Source organism: Lepisosteus oculatus, chromosome 4 (assembly GCF_040954835.1).
Source record: "Lepisosteus oculatus isolate fLepOcu1 chromosome 4, fLepOcu1.hap2, whole genome shotgun sequence".
Lineage (NCBI taxonomy): Eukaryota > Metazoa > Chordata > Actinopteri > Semionotiformes > Lepisosteidae > Lepisosteus > Lepisosteus oculatus.
Window position 1 is genome coordinate 14,438,922 of NC_090699.1, and position 19,201 is coordinate 14,458,122.

Below are 19,201 nucleotides of genomic sequence, written 5' to 3' on the forward strand. Positions count from 1 at the left end.
CTGTGTGGACACACCCATGCCCCCTAAACACAACCCCAGTCTCCGTGTAGACGCACACACCCCCGTTTCTGTGTGGACACACACACCCCCTGAACCCAAACCCAGTCTCTGTAGATAAACACACACACACAACCCCTAAACACAACCCGAGTCTCTGTGTAGATAAACACACACCCCCCCGTTTCTCTGTGTAGACACATACACATACAACCCCTAAACACAACCCCAGTCTCTGTGTAGACACATACACATACAACCCCTAAACACAACCCCAGTCTCGGTGTAGACACACACACACACACACCCACCCACCCTAAGCACAACCCCAGTCTCGGTGTAGACACACACACACCCTGAACCCAAACCCAGTCTCTGTGTAGAAACACACACACACCCATTTCTCTGTGTAGACACGCGCACACCCTAAACACAACCCCAGTCTCTGTGTAGACACGCGCACACCCTAAACACAACCCCAGTCTCTGTGTAGACACGCACACACCCTAAACACAACCCCAGTCTCGGTGTAGACACGCGCACACCCTAAACACAACCCCAGTCTCGGTGTAGACACACACACACCCTAAACACAACCCCAGTCTCTGTGTAGACACGCGCACACCCTAAACACAACCCCAGTCTGTGTAGACACACACACACCCTAAACACAACCCCAGTCTCTGTGTAGACACGCGCACACCCTAAACACAACCCCAGTCTCGGTGTAGACACACACACACCCTAAACACAACCCCAGTCTCTGTGAGGGCAGGTCTCCCAGGCCCGTGGGCCTCTTCCGGATCAAGCCGACCCACTTCCTGAGGCGAAGATCTGCTCCGAAGCCGAGCGACCGGCGCTGTGCACAGGCCGACACCCCAGACAGATCTCGGTCATTTTATTGTTTTCAACAGCACAAAGCAGAGGAGCGACTCGTTAGCCACACTGGCACGCGCGCTAACGAGGTCCTGGCAGAGCGCCAAAACTAAAAAAACACAAAACGTCATGAATACTGGCTACTACTACACAAGCAGCTCCTGGAAACAGCGGGACCACTTGCTGGGGGCCTGCGGGGGGGGTCAACAGCGGCCGCTGCCCAGCAGGGTGACCTCCTCCTCCTCCTCCTCCTCCTCACTTGGCCTTCTTGAACTTGCCTGGCGTCGCACCGGTCTTCTGCTTCTTCTTCGCCGGCCCCTTGACCTCAGGCTCCTGAGCGACAAAGAGCGAGAGAGGAAGTTGGCATGGCGTAGGGACAGGAAGGGGAGAGAGAGAGGAAGAGGAAGAGGCCATGGCGTAGCAACAGGAAGGAGAGAGAGAGGAAGAGGCCGTGGCATAGGGACAGGAAGGAGAGAGAGAGAGGAAGAGGCCGTGGCGTAGGGACAGGAAGGGGAGAGAGGAAGAGGAAGAGGCCGTGGCGTAGGGACAGGAAGGAGAGAGAGAGGAAGAGGAAGAGGCCGTGGCGTAGGGACAGGAAGGAGAGAGAGAGGAAGAGGAAGAGGCCGTGGCGTAGGGACAGGAAGGAGAGAGAGGAAGAGGAAGAGGCCGTGGCGTAGGGACAGGAAGGAGAGAGAGGAAGAGGAAGAGGCCGTGGCGTGGGGACAGGAAGGGGAGAGAGGAAGAGGAAGAGGCCGTGGCGTGGGGACAGGAAGGGGAGAGAGAGAGAGAGGAAGAGGCCGTGGCGTGGGGACAGGAAGGGGAGAGAGGAAGAGGAAGAGGCCGTGGCGTGGGGACAGGAAGGGGAGAGAGGAAGAGGAAGAGGCCGTGGCGTAGGGACAGGAAGGGGAGAGAGGAAGAGGAAGAGGCCGTGGCGTAGGGACAGGAAGGGGAGAGAGAGAGGAAGAGGAAGAGGCCGTGGCGTGGGGACAGGAAGGGGAGAGAGAGAGGAAGAGGAAGAGGCCGTGGCGTGGGGACAGGAAGGGGAGAGAGAGAGGAAGAGGAAGAGGCCGTGGCGTGGGGACAGGAAGGGGAGAGAGAGAGGAAGAGGCCGTGGCGTAGGGACAGGAAGGAAAGAGAGAGGAAGAGGCCGTGGCGTAGGGACAGGAAGGAGAGAGAGAGGAAGAGGAAGAGGCCGTGGCGTGGGGACAGGAAGGGGAGAGAGGAAGAGGAAGAGGCCGTGGCGTGGGGACAGGAAGGAGAGAGAGAGGAAGAGGAAGAGGCCGTGGCGTAGGGACAGGAAGGGGAGAGAGAGAGAGGAAGAGGAAGAGGCCGTGGTGTGGGGACAGGAAGGGGAGAGAGAGAGGAAGAGGAAGAGGCCGTGGCGTAGGGACAGGAAGGAGAGAGAGAGAGAGGAAGAGGAAGAGGCCGTGGCGTGGGGACAGGAAGGGGAGAGAGAGAGGAAGAGGAAGAGGCCGTGGCGTGGGGACAGGAAGGGGAGAGAGAGAGGAAGAGGAAGAGGCCGTGGCGTGGGGACAGGAAGGGGAGAGAGAGGAAGAGGCCGTGGCGTGGGGACAGGAAGGAGAGAGAGAGGAAGAGGAAGAGGCCGTGGCGTAGGGACAGGAAGGAGAGAGAGAGGAAGAGGAAGAGGCCGTGGCGTGGGGACAGGAAGGGGAGAGAGGAAGAGGAAGAGGCCGTGGCGTGGGGACAGGAAGGAGAGAGAGAGGAAGAGGAAGAGGCCGTGGCGTAGGGACAGGAAGGGGAGAGAGAGAGAGGAAGAGGAAGAGGCCGTGGCGTGGGGACAGGAAGGGGAGAGAGAGAGGAAGAGGAAGAGGCCGTGGCGTAGGGACAGGAAGGAGAGAGAGAGAGAGGAAGAGGAAGAGGCTGTGGTGTGGGGACAGGAAGGGGAGAGAGAGAGGAAGAGGAAGAGGCCGTGGCGTAGGGACAGGAAGGAGAGAGAGAGGAAGAGGCCGTGGCGTAGGGACAGGAAGGAGAGAGAGAGGAAGAGGCCGTGGCGTAGGGACAGGAAGGAGAGAGAGAGGAAGAGGAAGAGGCCGTGGCGTAGGGACAGGAAGGGGAGAGAGAGAGAGGAAGAGGAAGAGGCCGTGGTGTGGGGACAGGAAGGGGAGAGAGAGAGGAAGAGGAAGAGGCCGTGGCGTAGGGACAGGAAGGAGAGAGAGAGAGAGAAAGAGGCCGTGGTGTGGGGACAGGAAGGGGAGAGAGAGAGGAAGAGGCCGTGGCGTAGGGACAGGAAGGGGAGAGAGAGAGGAAGAGGCCGTGGCGTAGGGACAGGGAGAGAGAGAGGAAGAGGCCGTGGCGTAGGGACAGGAAGGAGAGAGAGAGGAAGAGGAAGAGGCCGTGGCGTAGGGACAGGAAGGAGAGAGAGAGGAAGAGGAAGAGGCCGTGGTGTGGGGACAGGAAGGGGAGAGAGAGAGAGGAAGAGGAAGAGGCCGTGGCGTGGGGACAGGAAGGGGAGAGAGAGAGGAAGAGGAAGAGGCCGTGGCGTAGGGACAGGAAGGAGAGAGAGAGAAAGAGGAAGAGGCCGTGGTGTGGGGACAGGAAGGGGAGAGAGAGAGGAAGAGGAAGAGGCCGTGGCGTAGGGACAGGAAGGAGAGAGAGAGGAAGAGGAAGAGGCCGTGGCGTAGGGACAGGAAGGAGAGAGAGAGGAAGAGGAAGAGGCCGTGGCGTAGGGACAGGAAGGGGAGAGAGAGAGAGGAAGAGGAAGAGGCCGTGGCGTGGGGACAGGAAGGGGAGAGAGAGAGGAAGAGGAAGAGGCCATGGCGTAGGGACAGGAAGGAGAGAGAGAGAGAGAAAGAGGAAGAGGCCGTGGCGTAGGGACAGGAAGGAGAGAGAGAGGAAGAGGAAGAGGCCGTGGCGTAGGGACAGGAAGGAGAGAGAGAGGAAGAGGAAGAGGCCGTGGCGTAGGGACAGGAAGGGGAGAGAGAGGAAGAGGAAGAGGCCGTGGCGTAGGGACAGGAAGGGGAGAGAGAGAGAGGAAGAGGAAGAGGCCGTGGTGTGGGGACAGGAAGGGGAGAGAGAGAGGAAGAGGAAGAGGCCATGGCGTAGGGACAGGAAGGAGAGAGAGAGAGAGAAAGAGGAAGAGGCCGTGGCGTAGGGACAGGAAGGAGAGAGAGAGGAAGAGGAAGAGGCCGTGGCGTAGGGACAGGAAGGGGAGAGAGAGAGAGAAAGAGGAAGAGGCCGTGGTGTGGGGACAGGAAGGGGAGAGAGAGAGAGAAAGAGGAAGAGGCCGTGGCGTAGGGACAGGAAGGAGAGAGAGAGGAAGAGGAAGAGGCCGTGGCGCAGGGACAGGAAGGGGAGAGAGAGAGAGAAAGAGGAAGAGGCCGTGGTGTGGGGACAGGAAGGGGAGAGAGAGAGAGAAAGAGGAAGAGGCCGTGGTGTGGGGACAGGAAGGGGAGAGAGAGAGAAAGAGGAAGAGGCCGTGGCGTAGGGACAGGAAAGGGAGAGAGAGAGGAAGAGGCCGTGGCGTGGGGACAGGAAGGGGAGAGAGAGAGGAAGAGGAAGAGGCCGTGGCGCAGGGACAGGAAGGGGAGAGAGAGAGGAAGAGGAAGAGGCCGTGGCGTGGGGACAGGAAGGGGAGAGAGGAAGAGGAAGAGGCCGTGGCGTGGGGACAGGAAGGAGAGAGAGAGGAAGAGGAAGAGGCCGTGGCGTAGGGACAGGAAGGAGAGAGAGAGGAAGAGGAAGAGGCCGTGGCGTAGGGACAGGAAGGAGAGAGAGGAAGAGGAAGAGGCCGTGGCGTAGGGACAGGAAGGAGAGAGAGGAAGAGGAAGAGGCCGTGGCGTGGGGACAGGAAGGGGAGAGAGGAAGAGGAAGAGGCCGTGGCGTGGGGACAGGAAGGGGAGAGAGAGAGAGAGGAAGAGGCCGTGGCGTGGGGACAGGAAGGGGAGAGAGGAAGAGGAAGAGGCCGTGGCGTGGGGACAGGAAGGGGAGAGAGGAAGAGGAAGAGGCCGTGGCGTAGGGACAGGAAGGGGAGAGAGGAAGAGGAAGAGGCCGTGGCGTAGGGACAGGAAGGGGAGAGAGAGAGGAAGAGGAAGAGGCCGTGGCGTGGGGACAGGAAGGGGAGAGAGAGAGGAAGAGGAAGAGGCCGTGGCGTGGGGACAGGAAGGGGAGAGAGAGAGGAAGAGGAAGAGGCCGTGGCGTGGGGACAGGAAGGGGAGAGAGAGAGGAAGAGGCCGTGGCGTAGGGACAGGAAGGAAAGAGAGAGGAAGAGGCCGTGGCGTAGGGACAGGAAGGAGAGAGAGAGGAAGAGGAAGAGGCCGTGGCGTGGGGACAGGAAGGGGAGAGAGGAAGAGGAAGAGGCCGTGGCGTGGGGACAGGAAGGAGAGAGAGAGGAAGAGGAAGAGGCCGTGGCGTAGGGACAGGAAGGGGAGAGAGAGAGAGGAAGAGGAAGAGGCCGTGGTGTGGGGACAGGAAGGGGAGAGAGAGAGGAAGAGGAAGAGGCCGTGGCGTAGGGACAGGAAGGAGAGAGAGAGAGAGGAAGAGGAAGAGGCCGTGGCGTGGGGACAGGAAGGGGAGAGAGAGAGGAAGAGGAAGAGGCCGTGGCGTGGGGACAGGAAGGGGAGAGAGAGAGGAAGAGGAAGAGGCCGTGGCGTGGGGACAGGAAGGGGAGAGAGAGGAAGAGGCCGTGGCGTGGGGACAGGAAGGAGAGAGAGAGGAAGAGGAAGAGGCCGTGGCGTAGGGACAGGAAGGAGAGAGAGAGGAAGAGGAAGAGGCCGTGGCGTGGGGACAGGAAGGGGAGAGAGGAAGAGGAAGAGGCCGTGGCGTGGGGACAGGAAGGAGAGAGAGAGGAAGAGGAAGAGGCCGTGGCGTAGGGACAGGAAGGGGAGAGAGAGAGAGGAAGAGGAAGAGGCCGTGGCGTGGGGACAGGAAGGGGAGAGAGAGAGGAAGAGGAAGAGGCCGTGGCGTAGGGACAGGAAGGAGAGAGAGAGAGAGGAAGAGGAAGAGGCTGTGGTGTGGGGACAGGAAGGGGAGAGAGAGAGGAAGAGGAAGAGGCCGTGGCGTAGGGACAGGAAGGAGAGAGAGAGGAAGAGGCCGTGGCGTAGGGACAGGAAGGAGAGAGAGAGGAAGAGGCCGTGGCGTAGGGACAGGAAGGAGAGAGAGAGGAAGAGGAAGAGGCCGTGGCGTAGGGACAGGAAGGGGAGAGAGAGAGAGGAAGAGGAAGAGGCCGTGGTGTGGGGACAGGAAGGGGAGAGAGAGAGGAAGAGGAAGAGGCCGTGGCGTAGGGACAGGAAGGAGAGAGAGAGAGAGAAAGAGGCCGTGGTGTGGGGACAGGAAGGGGAGAGAGAGAGGAAGAGGCCGTGGCGTAGGGACAGGAAGGGGAGAGAGAGAGGAAGAGGCCGTGGCGTAGGGACAGGGAGAGAGAGAGGAAGAGGCCGTGGCGTAGGGACAGGAAGGAGAGAGAGAGGAAGAGGAAGAGGCCGTGGCGTAGGGACAGGAAGGAGAGAGAGAGGAAGAGGAAGAGGCCGTGGTGTGGGGACAGGAAGGGGAGAGAGAGAGAGGAAGAGGAAGAGGCCGTGGCGTGGGGACAGGAAGGGGAGAGAGAGAGGAAGAGGAAGAGGCCGTGGCGTAGGGACAGGAAGGAGAGAGAGAGAAAGAGGAAGAGGCCGTGGTGTGGGGACAGGAAGGGGAGAGAGAGAGGAAGAGGAAGAGGCCGTGGCGTAGGGACAGGAAGGAGAGAGAGAGGAAGAGGAAGAGGCCGTGGCGTAGGGACAGGAAGGAGAGAGAGAGGAAGAGGAAGAGGCCGTGGCGTAGGGACAGGAAGGGGAGAGAGAGAGAGGAAGAGGAAGAGGCCGTGGCGTGGGGACAGGAAGGGGAGAGAGAGAGGAAGAGGAAGAGGCCATGGCGTAGGGACAGGAAGGAGAGAGAGAGAGAGAAAGAGGAAGAGGCCGTGGCGTAGGGACAGGAAGGAGAGAGAGAGGAAGAGGAAGAGGCCGTGGCGTAGGGACAGGAAGGAGAGAGAGAGGAAGAGGAAGAGGCCGTGGCGTAGGGACAGGAAGGGGAGAGAGAGGAAGAGGAAGAGGCCGTGGCGTAGGGACAGGAAGGGGAGAGAGAGAGAGGAAGAGGAAGAGGCCGTGGTGTGGGGACAGGAAGGGGAGAGAGAGAGGAAGAGGAAGAGGCCATGGCGTAGGGACAGGAAGGAGAGAGAGAGAGAGAAAGAGGAAGAGGCCGTGGCGTAGGGACAGGAAGGAGAGAGAGAGGAAGAGGAAGAGGCCGTGGCGTAGGGACAGGAAGGGGAGAGAGAGAGAGAAAGAGGAAGAGGCCGTGGTGTGGGGACAGGAAGGGGAGAGAGAGAGAGAAAGAGGAAGAGGCCGTGGCGTAGGGACAGGAAGGAGAGAGAGAGGAAGAGGAAGAGGCCGTGGCGCAGGGACAGGAAGGGGAGAGAGAGAGAGAAAGAGGAAGAGGCCGTGGTGTGGGGACAGGAAGGGGAGAGAGAGAGAGAAAGAGGAAGAGGCCGTGGTGTGGGGACAGGAAGGGGAGAGAGAGAGAAAGAGGAAGAGGCCGTGGCGTAGGGACAGGAAAGGGAGAGAGAGAGGAAGAGGCCGTGGCGTGGGGACAGGAAGGGGAGAGAGAGAGGAAGAGGAAGAGGCCGTGGCGCAGGGACAGGAAGGGGAGAGAGAGAGGAAGAGGAAGAGGCCGTGGCGTGGGGACAGGAAGGGGAGAGAGGAAGAGGAAGAGGCCGTGGCGTGGGGACAGGAAGGAGAGAGAGAGGAAGAGGAAGAGGCCGTGGCGTAGGGACAGGAAGGGGAGAGAGAGAGAGGAAGAGGAAGAGGCCGTGGTGTGGGGACAGGAAGGGGAGAGAGAGAGGAAGAGGAAGAGGCCGTGGCGTAGGGACAGGAAGGAGAGAGAGAGGAAGAGGCCGTGGCGTAGGGACAGGAAGGAGAGAGAGAGGAAGAGGCCGTGGCGTAGGGACAGGAAGGAGAGAGAGAGGAAGAGGAAGAGGCCGTGGCGTAGGGACAGGAAGGGGAGAGAGAGAGAGGAAGAGGAAGAGGCCGTGGTGTGGGGACAGGAAGGGGAGAGAGAGAGGAAGAGGAAGAGGCCGTGGCGTAGGGACAGGAAGGAGAGAGAGAGAGAGAAAGAGGAAGAGGCCGTGGTGTGGGGACAGGAAGGGGAGAGAGAGAGGAAGAGGCCGTGGCGTAGGGACAGGGAGAGAGAGAGGAAGAGGCCGTGGCGTAGGGACAGGAAGGAGAGAGAGAGGAAGAGGAAGAGGCCGTGGCGTAGGGACAGGAAGGAGAGAGAGAGGAAGAGGAAGAGGCCGTGGCGTAGGGACAGGAAGGGGAGAGAGAGAGAGGAAGAGGAAGAGGCCGTGGTGTGGGGACAGGAAGGGGAGAGAGAGAGGAAGAGGAAGAGGCCGTGGCGTAGGGACAGGAAGGAGAGAGAGAGAAAGAGGAAGAGGCCGTGGTGTGGGGACAGGAAGGGGAGAGAGAGAGGAAGAGGAAGAGGCCGTGGCGTAGGGACAGGAAGGAGAGAGAGAGGAAGAGGAAGAGGCCGTGGCGTAGGGACAGGAAGGAGAGAGAGAGGAAGAGGAAGAGGCCGTGGCGTAGGGACAGGAAGGGGAGAGAGAGAGAGGAAGAGGAAGAGGCCGTGGTGTGGGGACAGGAAGGGGAGAGAGAGAGGAAGAGGAAGAGGCCATGGCGTAGGGACAGGAAGGAGAGAGAGAGAGAGAAAGAGGAAGAGGCCGTGGCGTAGGGACAGGAAGGAGAGAGAGAGGAAGAGGAAGAGGCCGTGGCGTAGGGACAGGAAGGAGAGAGAGAGGAAGAGGAAGAGGCCGTGGCGTAGGGACAGGAAGGGGAGAGAGAGGAAGAGGAAGAGGCCGTGGCGTAGGGACAGGAAGGGGAGAGAGAGAGAGGAAGAGGAAGAGGCCGTGGTGTGGGGACAGGAAGGGGAGAGAGAGAGGAAGAGGAAGAGGCCATGGCGTAGGGACAGGAAGGAGAGAGAGAGAGAGAAAGAGGAAGAGGCCGTGGCGTAGGGACAGGAAGGAGAGAGAGAGGAAGAGGAAGAGGCCGTGGCGTAGGGACAGGAAGGGGAGAGAGAGAGAGAAAGAGGAAGAGGCCGTGGTGTGGGGACAGGAAGGGGAGAGAGAGAGAGAAAGAGGAAGAGGCCGTGGCGTAGGGACAGGAAGGAGAGAGAGAGGAAGAGGAAGAGGCCGTGGCGCAGGGACAGGAAGGGGAGAGAGAGAGAGAAAGAGGAAGAGGCCGTGGTGTGGGGACAGGAAGGGGAGAGAGAGAGAGAAAGAGGAAGAGGCCGTGGTGTGGGGACAGGAAGGGGAGAGAGAGAGAAAGAGGAAGAGGCCGTGGCGTAGGGACAGGAAAGGGAGAGAGAGAGGAAGAGGCCGTGGCGTGGGGACAGGAAGGGGAGAGAGAGAGGAAGAGGAAGAGGCCGTGGCGCAGGGACAGGAAGGGGAGAGAGAGAGGAAGAGGAAGAGGCCGTGGCGTGGGGACAGGAAGGGGCCGGTACCTTGCGCTTGGAGGAGAGGGATCCGGTGACGGTGAAGAAGGAGTCCAGGCGGCCCTGGGTGCTGCCCTGCCGGCTCTTGGCGATCTTCCTGCAGCCGTTACGGATCCGATCCTCACTGGGGACACGACAACCACAGGGTGGAGTGAGAGTCAGCCCGCCGGGTCAGTCTGCCAAGCCAGTGGGTCAGCGCGCGAGCCGGTCCAGTGGGCCGGTCCGTCAGTCCGGTACGCCAGCTCGCCGGTCCGTCAGTCCGCTCGCCGGTCCGTCAGTCCGCTCGCCAGCTCGCCGGTCCGTCAGTCCGGTACGCCAGCTCGCCCGGTACGCCAGCTCGCCGGTCCGTCAGTCTGTCAGCGCGGCACGCCAGCTCGCCGGTCCGTCAGCGCGGCACGCCAGCTCGCCCGGTACGCCAGCTTGCCGGTCCGCTCGCCGGTCCGTCAGCCCGGCACGCCAGCTCGCCGGTCCGTCAGTCCGGTACGCCAGCTCGCCGGTCCGTCATCCCGGTACGCCAGCTCGCCGGTCCGTCATCCCGGTACGCCAGCTCGCCGGTCCGTCAGTCCGGTACGCCAGCTCGCCGGTCCGTCAGTCCGGCACGCCAGCTCGCCGGTCCGTCAGTCCTGCACGCCAGCTCGCCGGTCCGTCAGTCCGGCACGCCAGCTCGCCGGTCCGTCAGCGCGGTACGCCAGCTCGCCGGTCCGTCAGCGCGGTACGCCAGCTCGCCGGTCCGTCAGTCCTGTACGCCAGCTCGCCGGTCCGTCAGCGCGGTACGCCAGCTCGCCGGTCCGTCAGCGCGGTACGCCAGCTCGCCGGTCCGTCAGCCCTGTACGCCAGCTCGCCGGTCCGTCAGTCCGGCACGCCAGCTCGCCGGTCCGTCAGCGCGGTACGCCAGCTCGCCGGTCCGTCAGCGCGGCACGCCAGCTCGCCGGTCCGTCAGTCCTGTACGCCAGCTCGCCGGTCCGTCAGCGCGGTACGCCAGCTCGCCGGTCCGTCAGTCCTGTACGCCAGCTCGCCGGTCCGTCAGTCCTGTACGCCAGCTCGCCGGTCCGTCAGCGCGGTACGCCAGCTCGCCGGTCCGTCAGTCCTGTACGCCAGCTCGCCGGTCCGTCAGCCCGGTATGCCAGCTCGCCGGTCCGTCAGTCCTGTACGCCAGCTCGCCGGTCCGAACCGGCCCATCAGAGCCCAGTACCTGAACTGCTTCTCCCCGCACATGAACCGGAGCAGCCCCTCCTCGTCCGGCTCGCTCCAGCGCAGCTCCACCGACTCGCCCTGCACCACGTCGGGGTTCAGGAACAGGGCGCGCGCCTCCTTGTACAGCCAGGGCTCGGGCGCAGGGTGCTTCTGCAGGGGGCAGGGAGCGGGGCGTCACACTCCTGCACACTGTCTGGGGGTCCCCAGGGAAACAGGACCTCCAGCGCCCCCAGGTGCAGCCCACCAGCAGGGAAAATCGACGCTCTCAAACAAAATAACCTGTAGTGGTTTCTACTGTGCGGCACAAAAATTCACTGTTGTACTGCAGCGTGGAGCTGATCTGAGGCTCATTATTGCACTACCACACTGCGGTGTGGCTCAGACTGGAGGCTCAGACTGGAGACTCACTACCGCACTGCGGTGTGGCTCAGACTGGAGGCTCACTAGCGCACTGCGGTGTGGCTCAGACTGGAGGCTCACTACCGCACTGCGGTGTGGCTCAGACTGGAGGCTCACTATTGCACTGCGGTGTGGCTCAGACTGGAGACTCACTACCGCACTGCGGTGTGGCTCAGACTGGAGGCTCACTATTGCACTGCGGTGTGGCTCAGACTGGAGGCTCACTAGCGCACTGCGGTGTGGCTCAGACTGGAGGCTCACTAGCGCACTGCGGTGTGGCTCAGACTGGAGACTCACTACCGCACTGCGGTGTGGCTCAGACTGGAGACTCACTACCGCACTGCGGTGTGGCTCAGACTGGAGACTCACTACCGCACTGCGGTGTGGCTCAGACTGGAGGCTCAGACTGGAGGCTCACTATTGCACTGCGGTGTGGCTCAGACTGGAGACTCACTATTGCACTGCGGTGTGGCTCAGACTGGAGGCTCACTAGCGCACTGCGGTGTGGCTCAGACTGGAGGCTCACTATTGCACTGCGGTGTGGCTCAGACTGGAGGCTCACTAGCGCACTGCGGTGTGGCTCAGACTGGAGGCTCACTATTGCACTGCGGTGTGGCTCAGACTGGAGACTCACTACCGCACTGCGGTGTGGCTCAGACTGGAGGCTCAGACTGGAGACTCACTATCGCACTGCGGTGTGGCTCAGACTGGGGGCTCACTACCGCACTGCAGTGTGGCTCAGACTGGAGACTCACTACCGCACTGTGGTGTGGCTCAGACTGGAGACTCACTACCGCACTGTGGTGTGGCTCAGACTGGAGACTCACTACCGCACTGCGGTGTGGCTCAGACTGGAGGCTCACTACCACACTGCGGTGTGGCTCAGACTGGAGGCTCAGACTGGAGACTCACTACCGCACTGTGGTGTGGCTCAGACTGGAGGCTCAGACTGGAGACTCACTACCGCACTGCGGTGTGGTTCAGACTGGAGGCTCACTATTGCACTGCGGTGTGGCTCAGACTGGAGGCTCAGACTGGAGGCTCACTACCGCACTGCGGTGTGGCTCAGACTGGGGGCTCAGACTGGAGGCTCACTACCGCACTGCGGTGTGGCTCAGACTGGGGGCTCACTACCGCACTGCGGTGTGGCTCAGACTGGAGGCTCAGACTGGAGACTCACTACCGCACTGCGGTGTGGCTCAGACTGGAGGCTCACTATTGCACTGCGGTGTGGCTCAGACTGGAGGCTCACTACTGCACTGCGGTGTGGCTCAGACTGGGGGCTCACTACCACACTGCGGTGTGGCTCAGACTGGAGGCTCAGACTGGAGACTCACTACCGCACTGTGGTGTGGCTCAGACTGGAGACTCACTACCGCACTGTGGTGTGGCTCAGACTGGAGACTCACTACCGCACTGCGGTGTGGCTCAGACTGGAGGCTCACTATTGCACTGCGGTGTGGCTCAGACTGGAGGCTCACTAGCGCACTGCGGTGTTGCTCAGACTGGAGGCTCAGTACCGCACTGTGGTGTGGTTCAGACTGGAGGCTCAGACTGGAGGCTCACTATTGCACTGCGGTGTGGCTCAGACTGGAGGCTCAGACTGGAGACTCACTACCGCACTGCGGTGTGGCTCAGACTGGAGGCTCACTATTGCACTGTGGTGTGGCTCAGACTGGAGGCTCACTATTGCACTGCGGTGTGGCTCAGACTGGAGACTCACTACCGCACTGCGGTGTGGCTCAGACTGGAGGCTCACTACCGCACTGCGGTGTGGCTCAGACTGGAGGCTCACTACCGCACTGCGGTGTGGCTCAGACTGGAGGCTCACTACCGCACTGCGGTGTGGCTCAGACTGGAGACTCACTATTGCACTGCGGTGTGGCTCAGACTGGAGGCTCAGACTGGAGGCTCACTAGCGCACTGCGGTGTGGCTCAGACTGGAGGCTCAGACTGGAGGCTCACTAGCGCACTGCGGTGTGGCTCAGACTGGAGGCTCAGACTGGAGGCTCAGTACCGCACTGTGGTGTGGTTCAGACTGGAGGCTCAGACTGGAGGCTCACTATTGCACTGCGGTGTGGCTCAGACTGGAGGCTCAGACTGGAGACTCACTACCGCACTGCGGTGTGGCTCAGACTGGAGGCTCACTATTGCACTGTGGTGTGGCTCAGACTGGAGGCTCACTATTGCACTGCGGTGTGGCTCAGACTGGAGACTCACTACCGCACTGCGGTGTGGCTCAGACTGGAGGCTCACTACCGCACTGCGGTGTGGCTCAGACTGGAGGCTCACTACCGCACTGCGGTGTGGCTCAGACTGGAGGCTCACTACCGCACTGCGGTGTGGCTCAGACTGGAGGCTCACTACCGCACTGCGGTGTGGCTCAGACTGGAGACTCACTACCGCACTGCGGTGTGGCTCAGACTGGAGACTCACTACCGCACTGCGGTGTGGCTCAGACTGGAGACTCACTATCACACTGTGGTGTGGCTCAGACTGGAGGCTCACTACTGCACTGCGGTGTGGCTCAGACTGGGGGCTCACTATCGCACTGTGGTGTGGCTCAGACTGGAGACTCAGACTGGAGACTCACTACCGCACTGCGGTGTGGCTCAGACTGGGGGCTCACTACCGCACTGCGGTGTGGCTCAGACTGGGGGCTCAGACTGGAGGCTCACTACCGCACTGCAGTTTGGTTCACTGTTTAGGTTGTACTGTACTGTCAAGCAGTGAACAAGCAGAGACTCACAGAGGAATCGATGTTCTCCAGTATCTCCTCGATGCAGCCATGCTGTCTGATCAGGTCAATGGCTCTCTTGGGGCCGATCCCTTTGATGGTACCACAGTAATCACAGCCCAGGAGAATACACAAGTCTACAAACTGAGACAGAGAGAGGGGTTAATACACACACACACTGACTGGACACTCCAGTACATTAACACTGCACTGAGAGAGAGGGGTTAATACAGACACACTGACTGACTGGACACTCCAGTACATTAACACTGCACTGAGAGAGAGGGGTTCATACAGACACACTGACTGACTGGACACTCCAGTACATTAACACCGCACTGAGAGAGAGGGGTTCATACAGGCACACTGACTGACTGGACACTCCAGTACATTAACACTGCACTGAGAGAGAGGGGTTCATACAGACACACTGACTGACTGGACACTCCAGTCCATTAACACTGCACTGAGAGAGAGGGGTTCATACAGACACACTGACTGGACACTCCAGTACATTAACACTGCACTGAGAGAGGGGTTCATACAGACACACTGACTGGACACTCCAGTACATTAACACTGCACTGAGAGAGGGGTTCATACAGACACACTGACTGGACACTCCAGTACATTCACACTGCACTGAGAGAGAGGGGTTAGTACACACACACTGACTGACTGGAAATGAACACTGAGTGTACCTGTTCATGTGTCAGTCCCATGTCTTGTAAAACTCTATTAAAATGAAATTCCTGAATCGGCAGTTTCCTAGGGACAGAGGAGTTAAAGATACACACAGTGACTGACCAGTATAAGACAGATCATTAGAAACAACTGTGCTGCAGAGGGTGTGTTGTACACAGAGTACAGCAGGTGCATCAGTACTTGGCTTCACTGGCGGTCAGATGTCGCAGCAGCACTGTTGTTCCGAAGGTCAGCCCATCCATATCCTCAGTTGCTGTGGCATAAACTTTCCCTGCTTTTACGAGGGCTGCACAGCTCGCCTCTGCCTCACAGGTGGCCTGGGAGAGAGAGAGGGGTTACATTAACACTGCACTGAGAGAGAGGGGTTCATACAGACACACTGACTGACTGGACACTCCAGTACATTGACACTGCACTGAGAGAGAGGGGTTCATACAGACACACTGACTGACTGGACACTCCAGTACATTAACACTGCACCGAGAGAGAGGGGTTCATACAGACACACTGACTGACTGGACACTCCAGTACATTAACACTGCACTGAGAGAGAGGGGTTCATACAGACACACTGACTGACTGGACACTCCAGTACGTTAACACTGCACCGAGAGAAAGACAGACACTGGTTATAGACATCACCTCGATATAAGGCACTCCCATCAGTGACAGCAGTTTCTTGCACTCTTCGTTGTGTTGGGGGGTGACTTTCACCAGTCGTTTGTTGAACTTTTCGATGTTCTCCTGCTCCCCTGACATTAAGCAACACAAAATAATGTCACAGCATAGCACTCACTGTATATGAACACTGACACTGTGCGTGACCCCTGTGCTGTATCCATTTGCCCCATATTACACACTGTGAACTCACAATCATCCACACAAGGGCAGTGTGTTGTGTTGTTGCTCCGCCCTCCCCCCCACAAAGCCAGTGTTGTGGCTCCGCCCCCCTCCCCACAATGCCCCTCGATGTGATCCCGGCCCCTCCCCACAATGCCCCTCGATGTGACCCCGTCACCCTCCCCACAATGCCCCTGTGCTGAAGTCAGTCACCTGCTTCCTGTGCCTTTGCCAGCTGCTTCTCCGCCTCGGCCCGTCTCTCTCCTCGCTTCGCCAGCTGCCGGCAAAGAACAGCGCCCGGTCAGGCAGCGTCGCCACAAAAGGCGTGCACCGGTGCACCCCGCTGTTTCGGGGAGCCCAGTCGGACTTGAGCGCTCTCTACCCCAGCACCCCCAACAGCCAGACTGTCCTGCAACACAGCCCTTCCCTTCCTCCTCCTGTCAGGAGCCCTGAGCGGGGAGCCAACGAGGGACAGGGGGACAGCGCGGGGGACAGCGCAGCCGCAGTAGCGGTACGCGTTGCGGGGCGACGAACCGCTTCCGTTTCCCAGAGGAGAGGAAACGGTCGCGCTTGAGCGCCACAGACAGAGCTCAACGAGCTGCAGACAGAATCATGTTTCTGCACCATCCTTGCCTGCAGACGGAAAAGACAGTGAGGACAGACTGTCTCAACTGCTCCACATTGCCCCTCGACCCTTCTGCCCCACACCGCGACCCCAGTGCCCCCTGACCCCTCTGTTCTGTGACCCCTCTGCCCCTCACCACGACTCCAGTGCCCCTGACCCCACTGCGACCCCTCTGTCCTGCAGGTCAAGGGATCATCAGACAGACATGCTTGTGGAGCAGAGTCCAGAGTTGTCCATACCCACTCAGGACACAGACTGAATCTGAATCTCAGAACAGGGACAATCCCGAGCTACACCAGCGGGTCGGGGGAGTGAGTCCTCTGTCTCATTCTTATTGCGAGAGCAAAACAGACAGGCTGCGACGACCTCTGACCTCTCCAGATTTCAGCTCTGGTGGTTTGCCATCAAACACATAGACAGGCTTGATCCCATTTTCCAACATCCGGATAGTTCTGTAGAACATTCCCATCAGGTGACTGACGGGAACAGAGAGAGGGGTGAATACAGACACACTGACTGGACACTCCAGTACATTAACAGGTAGGCAGTGAGACAGGTTTTTTACCTGGTGGTCTCTCCTTCCTCGTTGTGCAGCACGTTGCCGTCCAGTCTCACAGCTATCAGGAACTGGTAGATACTCATGGATGCGTCGATGGCGATCTTACGGCCTATCGGGTTGGATCGTGAAACAGTGATGCACAGAGACACCGACATGAAAGATAATTCCAATTCAATTCAAGCTTCTTTTTTGGCATGACAAATGAGTAAGATGAGTGTTACCAAAGCAAATCAAATATAATTAACATAAAACAATCTACCGACATTTACAATAAAGACACATCATAAGATATTTTCATATAAACATATGGAGCATTACTGGGAGACAGACTCACTGTTCCTCAGGCTGTGACATGAGATCACATACTGGGCTGCCAGTTCAACTGAGTTCCCTCCTCCCTCTCCCAGTAGGATTGGGACCTGTTGTGATTCTGGCAGGTGTGGGAACTCTGGGATTAGATTTCTGAATTTTGGGAAGAATGTTTCTCTAATCCCAGAGTATCTGTCACAGTGCAGTAGGAAGTGCACCTCTGTCTCTATTTCTCCCCGCTGGCAGTGGGAGCACAGCCTGTCCTCTCTGGGCAGCCAGGTCTGCCTGTGTCCAGGCTGTGGTCACTGAGCCTGTCCTCTCTGGTCAGCCAGGTCTGTCCTCTCTGGGCAGCCAGGTCTGCCTGTGTCCAGGCTGTGGTCACTGAGGCTGTCCTCTCTGAACAGACAGGTCTGTCCTCTCTGGGCAGCAAGGTCTGCCTGTGTCCAGGCTGTGGTCACTGAGGCTGTCCTCTCTGGACAGTCAGGTCTGTCTGTATCCAGGCTGTGGTCACTGAGCCTGTCCTCTCTGGACAGCCAGGTCTGTCTGTGTCCAGGCTGTGGTCACTGAGGCTGTCCTCTGAACAGTCAGGTCTGTCCTCTCTGGACAGTCAGGTCTGTCTGTGTCCAGGCTGTGGTCACTGAGGCTGTCCTCTCTGGACAGTCAGGTCTGCCTGTGTCGCCCAGTTTCTGTGGCCAGGCTGTGCTCACTGAGCCTGTACTTCATCAGGGTCTGGTTCGTTTTGCTGTTATTTATCTTGGTTAGATATTCGGCTAGTGCTTAAGGTTCTCACAACATGCTCACAACGTTAGACAACAAGCCCCCCCTCCCCTCACGCCACTCGGGGCACTTCAGCTCCCGGGGGTATTTCACAGCGGGGGGCACAGCGCACCCCTCTCACCACAGCCCGGGAGACGGCAGGCGGTCAGTACCGAAGTAGTTCTTCATGTCGTTCTCCTTGATGGCGCCGGGCGCCTGGTCCGCGATCAGCTTGGCCAGCCCGTGGATTCCCATGGCGACGGCCGCGGCTCCCTGGGACCCTGGGGGGCGAAACCAACGAGCCCGTCAGCCCCGTCGCGCGCCGCACGCCACAGCCCGGCGGCCCGCGGATCTCACTGGGGCCCGTCGCCAGGCTGCGCCCTGCGTCGTCGCAGACTGCAGCTGCGTGGGTGGGCCAGACGAACCCCTCGCTGGTGTTTCCCCCCCACAATCGATTACTGCAGCGCCCCCGCTCGCTGGGGTACCCCGAGGCTGCCCTGAACAAACTTCATCAGCCAGGCTCCTGCCCCGGTCTAGTGCAAGTGATCACATCACTCCTGTCCTGGAGTCCCTGCACTGGCTTCCAGTCAAATTCCGTGTGGACTTTAAAATCCTCATGCTCACCTCTAAGGCTCTGCATGGCTTGGCACGTCAGTACCTTTTTTTTTTTTTTTTTTTATAATGATAATGTTTCTTTATTAGCCCTATACAATTTCTTGCATTAGGAATGCATCTTTTCGCATACCCCAGCTTTTCTCCATGGAGACACAGACACAGAGACAGGGAGAGAAACCTGTCTGAGCTATTATCGCCCTACTCCCCACCTCGCGACCTTCGCTCTTCTAATTCTGGGCTCCTGTCTGTGCCCCGAGCCCGTCCACACGGGGTGACAGACACTTCTCCTCCTGCGCCCTTAAGCTCTGGAACTGTCTCCGAAAGGATAGCAAAGTCACCTTTCCCCGACCGTTTTCAAATCCGAGACTCCAAACCATCATCTTCTACAATTAAAAGCCTTTTAGTCAACTGTGTTCAGTGATAGCATCAGCGTCCGTCCCGTGCGGGTCTCGACGGGGGGTCTTGAACCCGCGTTTCGCGGCCACGGCTCCCACCAGCCGGTCCTGCACACAAATCATCACCCCTGAACCCGAAAACACAGCCGCACGCTGGACAGTGGGGCCAGCTCCGTGCTGGACGAGACGAGCGCGGACAAAAGGGCTTCACCCCCCGGGTTCAGCGCTGCGCCTCTTGCAGCTACTCCTGGGACACAAGGCGGGACCGCTTCTGGATAAACAGCATCATCCTTACCAAACCACTATGTCGTTTCCGAAATTCCTTCCACAGCCCTTTCGGCAAACAGCGGTGCCCGAGTGCTGCTCTCACGCCCGGCTGCAGCTACCGCGCCAATACCATGCGTCGCTTTCGCGCGAAACTCGGCGACCAAGCATCTCTCATCGACCGTCGAGCGAGTCCACGTTCGAGTCAGGGGGATCGATCAGTTGCATTTGATTGGTGTTGCCTGACGAGGAGTGATCCAGGAAAGGGCGTCGATCGACGCAACATTGATGCCATTTTTAATGTCATTGACGTGTGGCGCTAAGGCTCGATACGCGATATGTTATGCCTGCAAAGGCTTTCGCTCCAACCGTGAGCAGCCTTGAAGCCTTTGAGGCGCCATTTTGGTAATGGGAGAGAATGTTACCGAAAGGACAAGTATCTTTTTTTCTTTTTTTTTAATCTAAAAATT

The 19,201-nt window shown here is 59.4% G+C and overlaps 1 protein-coding gene across 1 annotated transcript; it reads right to left on the minus strand.

The window, feature by feature from the left end:
* Nucleotides 1-879: 879 nt before the first annotated feature.
* Nucleotides 880-18,918, minus strand: fen1 (flap structure-specific endonuclease 1). The gene is made up of 12 exons (XM_069188118.1): nt 18,763-18,918; nt 17,631-17,738; nt 16,399-16,501; nt 16,207-16,309; nt 15,422-15,485; nt 15,011-15,120; nt 14,549-14,685; nt 14,365-14,431; nt 13,676-13,807; nt 10,526-10,677; nt 9,343-9,457; nt 880-1,206 (listed from the first exon to the last, which is right to left on the minus strand). The coding sequence occupies exons 2-12, from the start codon at nt 17,710-17,712 to the stop codon at nt 1,129-1,131; spliced, it is 1,143 nt and encodes a 380-aa protein (XP_069044219.1). The 5' UTR covers nt 17,713-17,738; nt 18,763-18,918; the 3' UTR covers nt 880-1,128.
* Between the last annotated feature and the right edge of the window lie 283 nt (nt 18,919-19,201).

Excerpts from the sequence above, each read along its gene's own strand:
- fen1 (XM_069188118.1), bottom strand. The coding sequence starts at position 17,712 with ATGGGAATCCACGGGCTGGCCAAGCTGATCGCGGACCAGGCGCCCGGC. Across the intron at positions 14,686-15,010 it reads TGGGAGTGCCTTATATCGAG|GCCACCTGTGAGGCAGAGGC; the intron begins GTGATGTCTATA and ends TCTCTCTCCCAG. Across the intron at positions 13,808-14,364 it reads TGGGACTGACACATGAACAG|TTTGTAGACTTGTGTATTCT; the intron begins GTACACTCAGTG and ends TCTCTGTCTCAG.